At 40.1% G+C, this 15,279-nt stretch overlaps 1 protein-coding gene across 1 annotated transcript in view; it reads right to left on the reverse strand.

Annotated features, from left to right (window-relative positions):
* Positions 1-661: 661 nt before the first annotated feature.
* Positions 662-15,279, reverse strand: part of PNLIPRP3 (pancreatic lipase related protein 3) — a 28,114-nt gene continuing 13,496 nt past the window's right edge. Inside the window, exons 5-12 of the mRNA XM_038758345.1 lie at positions 11,989-12,097; positions 9,546-9,665; positions 9,334-9,456; positions 7,033-7,151; positions 4,490-4,622; positions 3,506-3,617; positions 2,515-2,682; positions 662-885 (exon numbers count right to left, since the gene is read on the reverse strand). Of these exons, the coding sequence (XP_038614273.1) occupies positions 822-885; positions 2,515-2,682; positions 3,506-3,617; positions 4,490-4,622; positions 7,033-7,151; positions 9,334-9,456; positions 9,546-9,665; positions 11,989-12,097 (948 nt within the window). The 3' untranslated portion in view covers positions 662-821. The remainder of the gene's footprint in view (positions 886-2,514; positions 2,683-3,505; positions 3,618-4,489; positions 4,623-7,032; positions 7,152-9,333; positions 9,457-9,545; positions 9,666-11,988; positions 12,098-15,279) is intronic.

Genomic DNA, 15,279 nt, shown 5'->3' on the forward strand with positions numbered 1-15,279 from the left:
ATCAAGATATATACAGAATACTTTCATCCATATATTTTCAACTCCCTCATATTAAAAAAAAACACTCTGATGATGTTAATGATGTTTTTGTTTATGCTTACTCCATTTCAAAATGAACAACTATTACCTCTCATTAAATCAACTAGTGAATAATGTTTATGCACCTAGAAACAAACACACGACCCACAGGGTTATAGAATAAAGTCAACCATGTACTAGTCTCAATATCTCCTACAACAAAATCCAGTAATATAATAAATCATTTTTTGAAGTATGGTGAGCAACAGATCATTTTAAAACAATGATTGTTTAACCTGGAAGTCATCTAAAGGAATTGCTAAAAGGCTCAAGTAGACTGGAAGACAATTTCAGCTCGTGGGGGGGGGGGGAAGGGGGCGTGCGGTGGGTGGAGTTTTGTTGTCCTCTACATTTACAGAAGCAAAACTGAATGTGCCTGCACTTTGTTTTGGAGATAAAAATGAACAATTATGTAACAATTATGTACCTTTCCTTATCTCTACTCCAGCACTTAGAACAGTGCCTGAGACATAAAAAGTGCTTTACAAATACCATAATCATTATTATTATTATAATTGTTATTTCTGGAGCTGTAACAATATGTTATAAAAGGTACAGAGAATAGAAATAGACATATGGCCTCTAGCACTGATGACCTACTTCAGTGACACCAATACAGTGTTTGTAGGCAGAAGACCCAGCTGAAAATCAGGCTTGCCAGTCCATTTCAAAATGGAAGTCTTCAATGGGTGATTTCTTTGTAGTTCCTGCTGATGGAACATACTTGCCCTACTATCCCCAGTTTAGCATGGGGTGAGATTCTGGATGATGCCGGGATCCACGGTGTCATTGTTACAAAAGGCAGTCCTGAGAAATGGAGAAAATACACATGGTTGTAGTAGACGTGCATTCTCTCTTGTTAGGGGACAACTTCTACTGTGTCCTACTATGTGCAGAGCACGGTACTAAGTGCTTGGGAGAGTACAATACAACAGAATTAAGACATGTTTCCCGCCCACAATTAGCTTACAGTCTAGAGGGGGAGACAGACATTAATATGAATAAGTAATTTATAATATACAATTAAAAGATATGCACATAAGTCCTAGATGATCAGGGGTGGGCCAATATCAAATGTCCAAAGGTCACAGATCAAAGAAAACATTAGGCATTTCCTTTGGCTCTTGCATTCCTGGAGCTTCTCTCCTCTCCCACATTCCTGCTTGGATTCACCCATGTGTCATCGATACTTAGAGGTTCAACAGACACAAATGGAATCCAATATTGAGGTACACACCCATACACACATCCACACATCCACATACCCAGTGTGAATACGTTTGGACACACAGTAAGCATGCAATAAATACAAATGATTGATAGACACAGATGGCTGAAGTTAATTATATCCCTCTCTGCTACTGTATAAACACTAAAAAAAGGGTATTAAGAGAGCCCTACAAGGAACACCTATTATTGGAAGCTCCAGAGGAACTGGGACTATACTCAATATGATTATCTTGTAATAACAATTACAATAATAATAATTATGGTGCTTGTTAAGAGCTTACTATGTGCCAAGCACTGTTCTAAGTACTGGGGTAGTTAATAATAATAATAATTATGGTATTTGTTAAATTCTTACTCAAGTGCTCTGCACACAGTAACTGCTCAATAAATATGATTGAATGAATATGTGCCAGTCACTACCAGTACTACCAGTACCAGTACTAAGTGCTGGGGTGAATACAAGCAAATCGGGTTGGACACCCTCTCTGTCCCACGTGGGGCTCACAGTCTCAAACCCCATTTTACAGATGAGGTATCTGAGGCCCATAGAAGTTAAGTAACTTGCCCAAGGTCACACAGTGGACAAGTGGAGGAGCTGGGATCAGAACCTTTTGACTCCCAGGCCCATGCTCTATCCACAATACCATACTGCTTCCCAAGTTAAAAATTAATCAGGTTAGACACAGTCTCTGCCCCACATGGGACTCATACTATCAATCCCCATTTTACAGATGAGGTAACTGAAGTCCAGAGAAGTTAAGTGACTTTTCCAAGGTCACACAGCAGACATGTGACAAAGCCAGGATTAGAATTCAGGACCTTCTGATTCCCAGGTCCATTCCCTATCCACTAAGCCATTGACTACCCTAGTGCTTAACATACTGCTTGGAACAAAATAAGAGCTTAATAAACACCATAATTATTGTGAACATTGTCTATATTCATATTATATCTATGTTCAAAGCTCTTTCCATTGGGATGCCATAGTTCACTAGTAAAAACAAACACAGTTTTGCCCTGGTTTCCTCTTACTTAGTAAGCACTCAATATATACAATTGAATGAATGAATGAATACCCAATTAGTATACCCAATACTCCTTAATTATTTTTGCCATTTCAAAGAAATTCCTTCAATCTTAGAAATTAAGTGGACGTTATCTTCTCTGACCAAAAGAAAAATGACCCAAGAAAAAGAATGTACTTACTCATAGTCATGTTTTCCGGACACGTCAGTCACCTTCTCTACTCTAAACGTGGCCTGAGTCCGTCTTGCTCCAAACTTCTTCCAGAGGAATTCAATATTTGTGATGTTCCCCACATTTGTGTCTGCATCAATGAATTTTGTATAAGTGATGCCGGGCTGGAGTTTTCCACTATGAAAAGAAACACATCGCTCTCATTTACTAGGTACTAACTGGTTGCAGGGCACTAGGCTGAACACTTAGGAGAAGCCAGTATTGAGTGTTCACAGTCCTGAACTAAAATAAAAATTTGAAATCAGAACACTAGATGGTAAAACTGATATTAGAGTTTTCTTAGGAGATTTTTCCCTCTTTCCATTTGTGTAGGTTAGAATTGTTTACAAGGATCCATAAAGCAAGGGGAATCTTGAATCCAAGGAGACTTCAATTCAGAGCTCAGCAAACATAAAACAATAGAGGTAGGGCAAACACCTGAAGGTTGGTCTGATTGTAAGAAGGAATATATAAGGATCCTAGATGCACTGGGCTGTGATAATTCAATCCAATACTCAATTTTGTAGGTTCTCAAAAGAAGAAATATGCCCAATTCTCCTAAAACATTGGGGTTGTGTTCTTACAAAAATGCTTCCTTAAGGGGAAACCTATGTCTGTATGTGATTTGTAGCCTATGGGTATATTTTGGAAAATATGACCCCCTTATTCTAGCCTTTCGAAACAATCTGGACATAATTAAAACAAAACTAGTGATCCTGATTCATTTTAATGCTGTAAACTACAAATTCAAATTCAAAGCTAAAATCAAGACTATATTCTTTAACTTTTTGGAAGCCCTACTCCATAGCAATCTGCTGCATGCACTCCAAACCCTCTTTCATTTCATTCCATCTTACCCAGGAATGAATACAGATACAGAAGTAAAATACCATAAAATCAGCTAGTGGCTGTGCTCTTGGGAATATTATCCTGGTCAGGTCAAAGACCTTCATGGGATTACCTGGCAATTTCATACAGTTTTGTTTTTCCTTTGGTTCCATTCAAGGTGACATATAGTCTTCCCCGTGTGATGTTATTTCCACTGATTTTGATAGACAACTTGTGCCTCCAACCTGGATGAAAACCCCACCATAAAAAGGGATATGTGGATGAGAAGAGAAATAGCACCAATCCTACTTATTCAAATGCATTTGAACCAATGAAAGTTAAAACACGATGCTGCATTTCAACTAGCTGAATATCCAGTTTAATGGGAATTGGAGGAAATGATGCCATGTCATCTTAGGCAAATCAGATTTTAGCCCCTAGCATTCAAAGAATTCAGTTTTCACAGCTTTTCTGGTCAGGGAGGAATAGGCAAAATGTACACCCTCACAACTTCCCCATGATAGGCAGGTGTTATTACCATCTTGCAAAGGAGGAAGCTATGATCCACCCTTGTGTTCAATACTGAATACCTGTGCATGACCATTTCTCTGTATCTACATCATTCTGTACCCAGACAATACGTGCTTGTCATATGAATGTTCTTTAATTCTGCCACCATGTTCTACCCAAAATGCACAGTGAAAACACACCTTCTGGAAGAACCAAGTGTATGCCAATGGATATAGCATGGGCCTGGGAGTCAGAGGGACATGGATTTTAATCCCAGCTCTGACACCTTTCCACTGTGTGACCTTGGGCAAGTCACTTAACTTCTCTGTGCCTCAGTCACCTCATCTGTAAAATGGGGATTAAGACTGTGAGCTCCATGTGGGACAGGGACTATGTCCAATCTGATGAGCTGTATCTTCCCCAGCGCTTAGACCAGTGCTTGGCAAATACCATCATTATTATTAGCTTACCCAGAGATCATTGTTTAGTCAATGAAGAGTCTAAACCGTCTGCAGCACCCTCTTGGAAATTCAGCACCGCTGATATCTCAAGCCCAATAATCGATTAATCTTTAAAGGATCACTCTCAAACCCAAAGAACTACTTACTGGCAAATGGAGGAAGGGTTCCTGTATTCAGGAAATAAAATGGCTGATTCAGTTTCCCGGTTGTGAAAGGAAATCTGTCAGCATAGTGACCCATTGTCGGACACCCCTCTTTAGGACAATGGAAACAGTTTCCCTAGTGAGAAGGAAAATGATCATTCATTCAATCGTATTTATTGAGCGTTTACTGTGTGCACAACACTTTAATCAGCATCTTTGTCAATATCAGGATAGGAATCTATAGGGTTGGCTTCAAGGGGCCAGGTTACAAGTGGGTTCCTTCGACTGAAGAATTCAAATACATATATTTGAACTGTTCAAGTCATATATTTCAATACGAGAAGCATTGTGGCCTAGTGAATAGAGCAACTGGCCAATTGGAAGTCAGAAGTCAGAAGTCAAAAGGACTTGCGTTCTAATTCCGGCTCCGCCACTCATCTGCTGTGTGACCTTGAGCAAGTCACTTCACTTCTCTGCACCTCAGTTACTTCATCTGTAAATAGGGTTTTAGATTTTGAGGCCCATGTAGGACATGGACTTTGTCCAACCTGATTACTTTGAATCTACCCCAGTGCTTAGTACAGTGCCTAGAACATAGTAAGCATTTAGCAAATTCCATTAAAAAATTGAATTCACCCCCTTTGGAATTTAAATGTGATAACTATTCGATAAAACCTTCCACTTCAGCTTTTGAGGGCACAAAAACATACCCTTATATGCTGCTGAGGGGAGAAAAACTCTGCCATGATTCACCCCTCCACCCATATCCTCCACTTGAATCAGCTCGACCAGGGAATTCATTGTTCCCCACTAAACGATAGCCTCTATAATCCCCTACCTATGTTGTATTTTCAGAAAAATCTATGGCAGTGTTGTATAGGCACAGAATGGTCATTGTAATGACCCTGGAAGAAAGGCCAGAAGTCCATGGTGCCTTCCCCACCTGCCCCATACCAAGACACGAGGTAAGTGGTGCCATCTTTATTGGAGGATACCAGATTTCATCCAAATTGCATGGGAGGGTGGGAGAGGCATTTATTTTCTAGCTAGAGCTAAAATTATAGCTCATCTTAGATTCAGAGCGATCTAAGGATGGGGGGAATCAATCAATCAACCAGTCATATTTACTAAGCACTTACCGTGTGCAGAGCACAGTACTAAGTGCTTGGGAAAGTACAGTGTAACAAAGTTGGTAGACAAGATGCCCTCCCACAGTGAGCTTACAGTCTAGAGGGGGAGGCAGACAGTAATATAAACATATTTTTATGGTACTTGTTAAGCACTTACTATGTGCCAGGCACTGTACTAAATGCAGAATATGCAGATCAGACACAGTCCCTGTCCCTCATGGAGCTCACAGTATAAATAGGAGGGAGAACAGATATCAACCCCCCATTTTACAAATGAGGTAAGTGAGGCTCAAAGAAGTGAGGTGACTTACCTAAGGTCACACAGTAGACAGTGGTGGAGCCAGGATTAGAATCCACATCCTCCAACTCCCAGGCCCTTGCTCTTTCCACTAGACCACACTTTTTCTCTAAAGACATAAATATAAATGAATAAATCAGCCTATTCTCTCTCCTTCTTAGACTGTGAGCCCCATAAGGGACACAGACTGTGTCCGACCTGATTAACTTGTACCTGTCCCAGGGTTTTGAACAGGGCTTGATGCGTAGTAAGCGCTTAACAAATACAATAATAAATAAATAAAACAAGGGTGGGAGGTGAGAGAGGTTAGTCAGAGATATTTAGTGATTCATATCTACCACTATTTATTTCATCATGTGACAATCAGTTGGGCATTGTACAGTTCATTATCTGTGTGTAATTATTTCTTATAATATCCTAAAAATGCTATATTTTTGCTAAATAAGCACAGTAAAATTCAATCAAGTGATTCCTCCAAATACAGTCAGTTTTTTTATGGTATTTGTTAAGCACTTACTGTGTGCCCAGCACTGTACTAAGTAGTGAATAGATACCAGATAATCAGGTTGACACAGTCTCTGTCCTACTTGGGACTCACAATCTAAGTAGGAGGGAGGAGGATTAAACTATCAGTTTACAGATGGGGCAACTGAGGTGAAGAGAAGCTAAGTGACTTGCCCAAGGTCACAAAGCAGACAACTGGCAGAGCCAGGATTAGAACTCAGAGACTTTGACTTTCAGTCCTGTGTTCTTTCCACTAAGCCATGTTGCTTCCCTAAATTCTTCCATAAATCCTTCCAAAACATGTTTTTTTTTTTTGTGATGGAAGGATTAGGGAATGTTCTTGTGACAAGGTGTGTCTGCAAAGTTGAAAGAAATTATTGTGTGCATGTTTATGCCATTGATCAAGAAGAAAGAAGTACCTGAGGTTTCCTTAATACAGTTCTTCAAGAATGCAACACCCACGTCATAGGAGAACTAAATGAATTAAACAGTGCTTTGTTTGCATGGGCCAGTAAAATCTCTTCAGGATTTCCTTGATAAAGGTACGATTGTGATTGCAGATGTTGAAGAGATACCCTCTTGGTAATTTACTAAATTATGGAATATTTACTTACTGCTTTAAATGAGTCATATGTTCTACAAGGATAAGCAATAAATGCATCAGGATTGAGGATACTTTCTGAATAAAAGCGGTGGCTCCGGGCATGATGGCAGTCAAAGTAGGAAGCCGCTTCTGGGAAAACAATATTCCATCAGCTGAGATCATAAATTTTCTGGGGCAAACAAGTCGGAACTAGACTAATCCGACTAATAGACTAAGCCCTCTAATTTCTATAAAGTTTATCAATGCTTCACTTGCCTGTTGGTCCTACAAGGATTTTTTTTATTCCTAGAGTGATGTTCTGTTTAAAAAACTCCATTCCTCAAAAACCTCTAATGGTTTCCCACTCTTCTTTGCAACAAGCAGAACCTCTTGACACTGGAATTAAAGGAGTTCAATCAGCTCTCTCACTTACTGTGCCCCCAGATCACACTTTTGATTCCTCTTTAACTCATTGTATCTCATTCTTGTGTCTCTCTCCTCTGACCTCGTGCCTTCCCCATGCATGGAACTCTCTCACCCTTCAAATCCACTACACTACAAATCTCTCCATCTACAAAGCTCCCCTGAAATCCCACTTCCCCCAAGGGCTTTCCCAGATGAATTTTTCTCCTCCCACCTATCTCACCTCAGCACTTACTCACAGCCACTAGTAGAAGTTCTGTTCATACTGATCTACACATTTATTGACTGCCTGTGTGTCAGCACTGTACTAAGCACTTGACAGAGTACAATAGATATAGGAGACATAATCCCTTCCATAAACAGGGGAGATTTCCATAGTAGGTTGTTGGAAGGAAGCACCTAAATAGTAAAGAATATAAACGGATATTTACAAAAATGAAACAGGAGGGTGGGAGTGCAAAAGTTTTGAGGTGGAAAAAAATGCTGAAATGACAGTTGGGAAGATGTAACCTGGGGAGAAGAAAATTTAATCAGAAAAGCTTCCTGGAGGAATATACATTATGCACCCATATTCTATACATTGAATTTAGTAGTATAGTAGTAGAGTATATAGTATTGTAGTCAAATATATGCATATATTATATATATATAAATAATTAAGATATGCCTCGATCACGTCTACCAATTGTATTGTGTTGTTCTCTACTAAGTGCTTAGTTCAGTGCTCTGCACATGGTAAGTGCTTAATAAACACTACTGATTCAATTGATATTGTAGCCAAAACTGTATATAATAGAAGCATCGTGGCCTAGTGGAAAGAGCATTTTCCAGGGAGTCAAAGGACCTTAGTTCTAATCCCAGCTCCACCACTAGTCTTCTGTGTGACCCTGGGCAAGTCATTTAACTTTTGTGTGCCTCAGCTACCTCATCTGTAAAATGGGGATTCAAACCTTGAGATGATTGTTTACTACACACAAAACTATCTTTCCTCCCTGGAATGCGCCTGTCTTTTCTCGATCTCCTCAGTACGTTGTCTCACTTTTCTGTTGTCTTCAGAGAAGAAGCAAAAGCTTTACAATACTTTAAATTCATTTTATAATTTAAGTATCAAATATAATTCAATCTGATTATCTTGCATACACCCCGGCACAAAATTACTATAGAAATGTGCATCTATATCCCAGGATATAGATGTTCGCATCTATATATTTCTAGATCTATACATGAAAATATTGATTGGTTCAGAAATATACGAGATAGGTGTCATCTATGAAATCCTTTATGCTTTTATAGCAGTCAGCCAATCTTATTTATTGAGCACTTACTGCGTGTAGCCCACAGTACTCAGCGCTTAGGTGACTGCAATACAACAATAAAAGAGATACATTACCTGCCCAGTTGGATGCAGTTAGGCCAATTCTTCGGGCCTAACCATGTCAGCCTTCAATGCTCACTGTTAAATGTCAGCACTTGCATATTCCATTTACATTCGTATTGCATTTACATTCACAGTAATGATAATGAACTGATAATTGTGGTATTCATTAAGTGCTTTACTATGTAAGGAGCACTGTACTAAGCTCTTGGGATAGCAGATAATCAGGTCAGGCACAGACCCTGGACCATGTGGGTTTTTCAGTCTGAGCAAGAGGGAAAGCATATTCAACTTCCATTTTACAGATGAGGAAACTGAGGCATTGAGTGACTTCACATGGTCACACTGAAGGCAAGGGGCAGAGCTCGGATTAGAACCCAGGTCCTCTGACTGCTAAACCCGTGTTCTTTCCATTAAGCCACACTGCTTCACAACATTTGATAGTTATGAAAAAGAACCAAAAATACTACTTGATCATCCTATGCTCTTTATGTGAACTGAATTTCAGGAGATTCATGGTTTGGATAAACTTACCTTTCTTGAAGGAATTGAAATCAAGTCTGAAAAGTGGCATAATCATATCATCACATCCTGGCATATGCTTCCCACCATTAGGATAAAAATCAAGGTGACCACAGGCATTAATTGTTCCAACACCTCAAATAAACACAGATAAGGTCAATACTTCCAGATGCTCCACCGTGAACAATTTTTCATTGCAATGATCCACTTGAATAAGCTCTTACCAAAGTCAAGGAGTAAACGAGCGGCATTAGTATGAATAACGTCAACAAATTCTGCATCTGATGGATCTAATCTGACTTCATTTGGAGTATTATGAAAATAGGGCCCAGCTGGATCCAATCCTAAATAAAACAAAATATAAATAAAATAAATCCTCTCTAAGCACACACTGCTGCTACCATGTGGCCCATTACAGTGATACAGTCTACTACTTCACACAGCTGCATGTTACGAAAAAAATAACAATAATAATAATCATTCAAAAAGGCTTTGTGGAAAGGTGTGGCAATCTTCTTCTTGGGTCTTGTTCCTGTCTCTCCCGCCTCTGACCCATTGCTCATAACCTTCCCCCTTCATAATTAATAATAATAATTGTGGCATTTTTAAGCACTTACTATGTGCCAGGCAGTGTACTAAGCACTAGGGTGGATACAAACAAATCAGGTTGGACACAGTCCCATGTGGGGTTTATACTCTCAATCCCCATTTTGCAGATGAGGTAATTGAGGCCCAGGGAAATGAAGTGACTTGCCCAAGGTCACACAGCAGACAAGTTGCAGAGTGGGGATTAGAACTCATAACCTTCTGACTCCTAGGCCCTTGTTCTATCCACTAAGCCATGCTGCTTCCAGTTCTTTCTGGAACTCCTTTCTTGAAGGAATTGAAATCAAGTTTGAAAAAGGCATAATCAGATCATCACATCCCATTCCAATCTGCCTGACCACAGCTTTCCCATCTTCAAATCACTCCCGAAATCGCATCTCCTCCAAGAAGCATTCCCTGATTAATTTCCACCCACTCAGTTTGGGTCATTCCAACAGGCACCCTTGGAACATCTCTATACTGTAGGGAGGAAGTAATGATCTAAGGACTCTATCTATGGATTCATTTATCTTTCTAAACTCTTGTTATTATAGTCTTATCTTTTGTTTTTCCTTCTACTCCTACTATATGTTTGAAGAGGTGGGTAATGGGGGGGGGGGGTTTCACTTGAGATAGACTATACTACCTTACGTAACAGGAATTTCAGAAACAAATGATGTCATTAAGAAAATTCTTCAAGAGTTTCTGGCCAATAGGAAAGGGTGGGGCATAATCCCTGAATGTTGCATTACCTACATTAGTTGGTTTCATATGCTGTGGTTGACTACATTGATCTGTCTAAAGACAACTATAGTTGCACAAGGCAAGTGCAGATCAGTTGCGCTTGAATTGCACTTGGACAAAACTAACTTACTTTTGAACACACCTTTTCAATTAGTTATGATTTTCCTCATGGTCTGTTTTACTCCTGCTATTCAGGAGTCCATGAAATTAGTAGACAAAATTTGTCAGCATTGACCATCAAATCAATGCAACTAGTCCTTCTACATAGAAGAAGTATAGCATAGTATATACTGTCCAGGCCTGGGAGTCTGAAGGTTCTAATCCCTGTTCTGCCACATCTCTGTTGTGTGACTCTGGGAAGGTCACTTCACTTCTCTGTGCCTTAGTTATCTCATCGATAAAATGGGAATTAAGACTGTGAACCCCATGTGGGACAGGGACTGTGTCCAATCTGATTAGCTTGTATAGACCCCAGCACTTAATACAGTGCCTGGCACATAAGTAAACACAAAACAAACATAGTTTGGGTATTTTGTAATCAAAGAATAATTTCAAGGGTATACACAATAGATGAGATTTTTCAAATACAAAAATAAGGATGTGCTATCTACGCATGAAACTGTTCAATTAACAATTACAAAGATAAAAAATGTATAAAACAATTTAATGATTTTTCCCTATACCATGAGAAAAGAAAGACTTCACAGCACCTTCTTCTTAAGTGAGAAGTCATTATCTTATGCTAAAGAGTCTAATGGAGGTGATGATAGGCAATGGTAATAGAAAAGAGAGGAGTAGGCCTCAAGGTCAGAAGTCACAACTGGGGTATGATCCCACTGAAGATTAAATACCCAATCCCTGGAGATATCAGCTAAGAAATGACTGTGAGGCCCATGTGGCAAAGGGACTGTGTACAACCTGATAAAACTGGTATCTGCCCCAGCACTTAGAACAGTGCTTAACACCTAGTAAGTGCTTAACATATACCATTAAAAAAAATGACGGTCCCTCTGTACATCTGACCTCACTCCAAAGCCAGATCTGGCCAGAAACAACGTGAAACCAAATGTGAGCACACTGAGGGGGTCGAGGCAGGTAGGGATATTAAGAAAATGCTCCAAACTCTTGTTCAACTCTTAAGGAAACTGGATTAGGCTGCTAATGTCATTGTAGAGCTTGGGTTTATAAGGTCAGAGTTGCATTTGGCTGAAATCGGGCTCTGGTGAATCAAAACACAGCTGGGTTCCCTGTGGATTAGTAGGCTTTGGATTACTATCAAAGGAACTCTCTGGAATAGCTCTGTGGGGTGGAACAAAGGCAAAGAATTCAATTACTTACCGGTTATTCTTCCAATGCCTCGCATCCTTGACCCAGCCTCTCCTGCCAGGTGGGCTCCCAAACTATGGCCGATCAAATGCACTTTAGAAGGGGAATATCCAAATACTTTCTGAAGGAATTTTGCAAAGAACACAGACAATCTATTTTTAAGAATTCAAGCAGCCGTCTCTCAAACCCTCCCTCTGTGAACAGGACAGCATTTGGTAAGATTACTCTGATCACCCACTTTAGAGACCCATGTTTGACTGGAGAAGAGAGGTTCTATTGAGCTCTTACTCTATGCAGAGCAAGAAGTCACACAACCAAGTGATAGATGGGATGATTGCTACAAGAAGGGGAAGGAATATGCCCCTTTAAGAAGAGTGTCTCTTTTGCTTGTACAAAGACGTAGGAGAACCCAGCTGTTGAGCTATCAGACTCTAGACCCTCACAGCTTTGTGGCCTATAACCCCACCCAACATTCCTCTCTCAGACAACAATGCCACATCCCCTCTTCTGTATTGTGCATTTTTCCAAGGCTATTTTAATGTTTTACTGCTTCATTGTTCCCAATGTGTCTGTCTCCAGTCTTCTCTTGCCACCTAGAGAAATAGTCAATCAATCGTATTTATTGAGCACTTACTGTGTGCAGAGCACTGTACTAAGTGCTTGGGAGAGTACAATATAACAGAGTTGGTAGACCCACTTCCTGCTCACAACCAGCTTACAGCTAGAGGAGAATTTGAGTCCCTTGACAGACAGGGTCTGTGTCTAATTCCCAATTGTGTACTGTTTCTCAGCACTTAGTACAGTGTTCTGCACATAATAAGCACTTAATAAATGCTATTACTACTACTACACCTACACCGTGTAAGATGTGTGTACCTTATATCCACATGCAACTTCTCCCCATTAAGAGTTTTCACTGTTCTGGAAGCCCATTATGCCTAAATTCAGTGAGAATCCAACACAACAAGACTCTATTTCATGGAACTTAACAGCCTCCTCACTGACCTCCCTGACTCCAGTCTCTCTCTCTCTCTCTCTCTCTCCCACCCAGTCAATACTTTGCTCTGATGCCCAGGTCTTTTTTCTAATTATTTTGTACATGTGACCCCACTCCCCATAAACCTCCAAGGTTGCCCATCTATGTATCAAACAGAAATTCCTTACCATTGGTTTTAAGATGCTCAATCAACTCTTCCCTTCCTACCTAACCCCGTTCATCTTCCACTACAATCTATCCCAAACACTTCAGTCCCCTAATTCCAAACTACATACTGCAACTCAATCTCGTCTCTTTGGTTGCTGATCTCTTCCTCACATTCATCTCCATCCTGGAACTCACCTCATGCAGAAAGCCTTCCCAGTCTGAGCCCCTTTTCCTCTCCTCCTTCTCCCCTCCCTATCGCACCCTCACTCCCTCTGCTCTCCCCTACTTCCCCTCCTCACAGCACTTGTGTATATTTGTACATATTTATTACTCTATTTTATTAATGATGTGTATATAGGTATAATTCTATTTATTCTGATGGCATTGACACCTGTCTACTTGTTTTGTTTTGTTGTCTATCTCCCCCTTCTAGACTGGGAGCCCGTTGTTGGGTAGGGACCATCTCTATACGTTGCCAACTTGTACTTCCCAAGCACTTAGTACAATGCTCTTTACATAGTAAGTGTTCAATAAACACCTTTGATTGATTGATTGAAAACATTTCCAGGCCCAGACTCTTCTCCCCCACAGCAACATGGGTTCCTTCAGTCTTTGGTGTTACGATGCTACAACATTCCAGACATGTGGCCTGTCTTATTTAGCAATACAGAGAGACAGCAGGCCTTCATTTTTAAAGATGCTGCTGTAGATGTTACTATGCTTACCAAGTGTGAAAGTATACCTGAAAAAAAAACTTATATTTCCACATTTTTGTGCTTCTAGATAGATTCTTGCTGTGCTAATGGACTTGTCCCATACAGGGACCTTCCTCTGTACCTCTCAATCAGAGACACCTTTAATAAGAATGAGAATAATAACATTTATTCAATACTTATTATGTACCAAGAATGACACTAAGTGCTGGGAAAAATGTAAGATAATCAGATCAGACTCCCCCTCTAGACTGCAAGCTCCTGGTGGGCAGGGAATGGGAACTCTGCTGTATTGTGTTCTTCCAAATGCTTAGTAGAGTGCTCTGCTAACAGTAAGCACTCAATAATTACCACTGATTGATTGACTGACATGGCATAAGCAGAAAAAGAAGAGAAGCAGCAAGGCTCAGTGGAAAGAGCACAGGCTTTGGAGTCAGAGGTCAGGGGTTCAAATTCCGGCTCCATCACTTGTCAGCTTTGTGACTTTGGTCAAGTCACTTAACTTCTCTGTGCCTCAGTTACCTCATCTGTAAAATGGGGATTAAGACTGTGAGCCCCCCGTGGGACAACCTGATCACCTTGCTACCTCCCCTGCACTTAGAACAGTGTTTTGCACATAGTAAGTGCTTAATAAATGCCATCATTATTATTATTATCAAATACAGGGTATTGGAAAGCTACATAGAAGTGGTATCTTACCTTGGGGTGATGCACAAACATCCACCCAAATTATCAATACCATCTTCTGATGTTACATAAGAAAAAGTCATTTGGTTGTAGGTGAAGTCCAAACAATGGGTGCCTGTTGATAACATCACTGCAGCTGTATGAGGTCCTGATTACATCTGATATGCTCTGATATGCAGTAAAGCCAATATGCCAAAACTCAGTACTTGTCAAGGAATCTATCAGTTTTAATTTGTGGAGAAGGACCACATCATGGAAGCCTTATTGGTGCCAGGAATCTTAACTAGAAATACCAATACAGTGAATGGACACTTCTCCAGGATCCTGTCTACCTAGAAGTCATTAAGTCTGTGGGAGTGCCAAGCCTAAAACATTGAGATTGTTTCATTTTAAAACAAGTTGGAGATTTAAAAAACTGTAAGGCTACAAGGCAATATATTTATCATCAATGCTTGGCAGACATGCCTGAAGGAAGGACCTATGAGAGCCTGTGATATTGCCTGTCTACTTGTTTTGTTTTGTTGCCTGTCTCCCCCCTTCTAGGCTGTTAGCCCATTGCTGGGTAGAGATTGTCTCTATCTGTTGATGAATTGTGCTTTCCAAGCACTTAGTACAGTGCTCTGCAGACAGTAAGTACTCAATAAATACAATTGAATGAAAGAATTAATTAATATGGCACCCAGATCAAGATAAGAAGCCTTTTGGGGGTTTTTAATTGTACCTGTTAAGCATTTAATATGCCAAGCACTTCTAAGGGCT

This window comes from Tachyglossus aculeatus, chromosome 16, assembly GCF_015852505.1.
Source record: "Tachyglossus aculeatus isolate mTacAcu1 chromosome 16, mTacAcu1.pri, whole genome shotgun sequence".
Taxonomy (NCBI): Eukaryota; Metazoa; Chordata; class Mammalia; order Monotremata; family Tachyglossidae; genus Tachyglossus; species Tachyglossus aculeatus.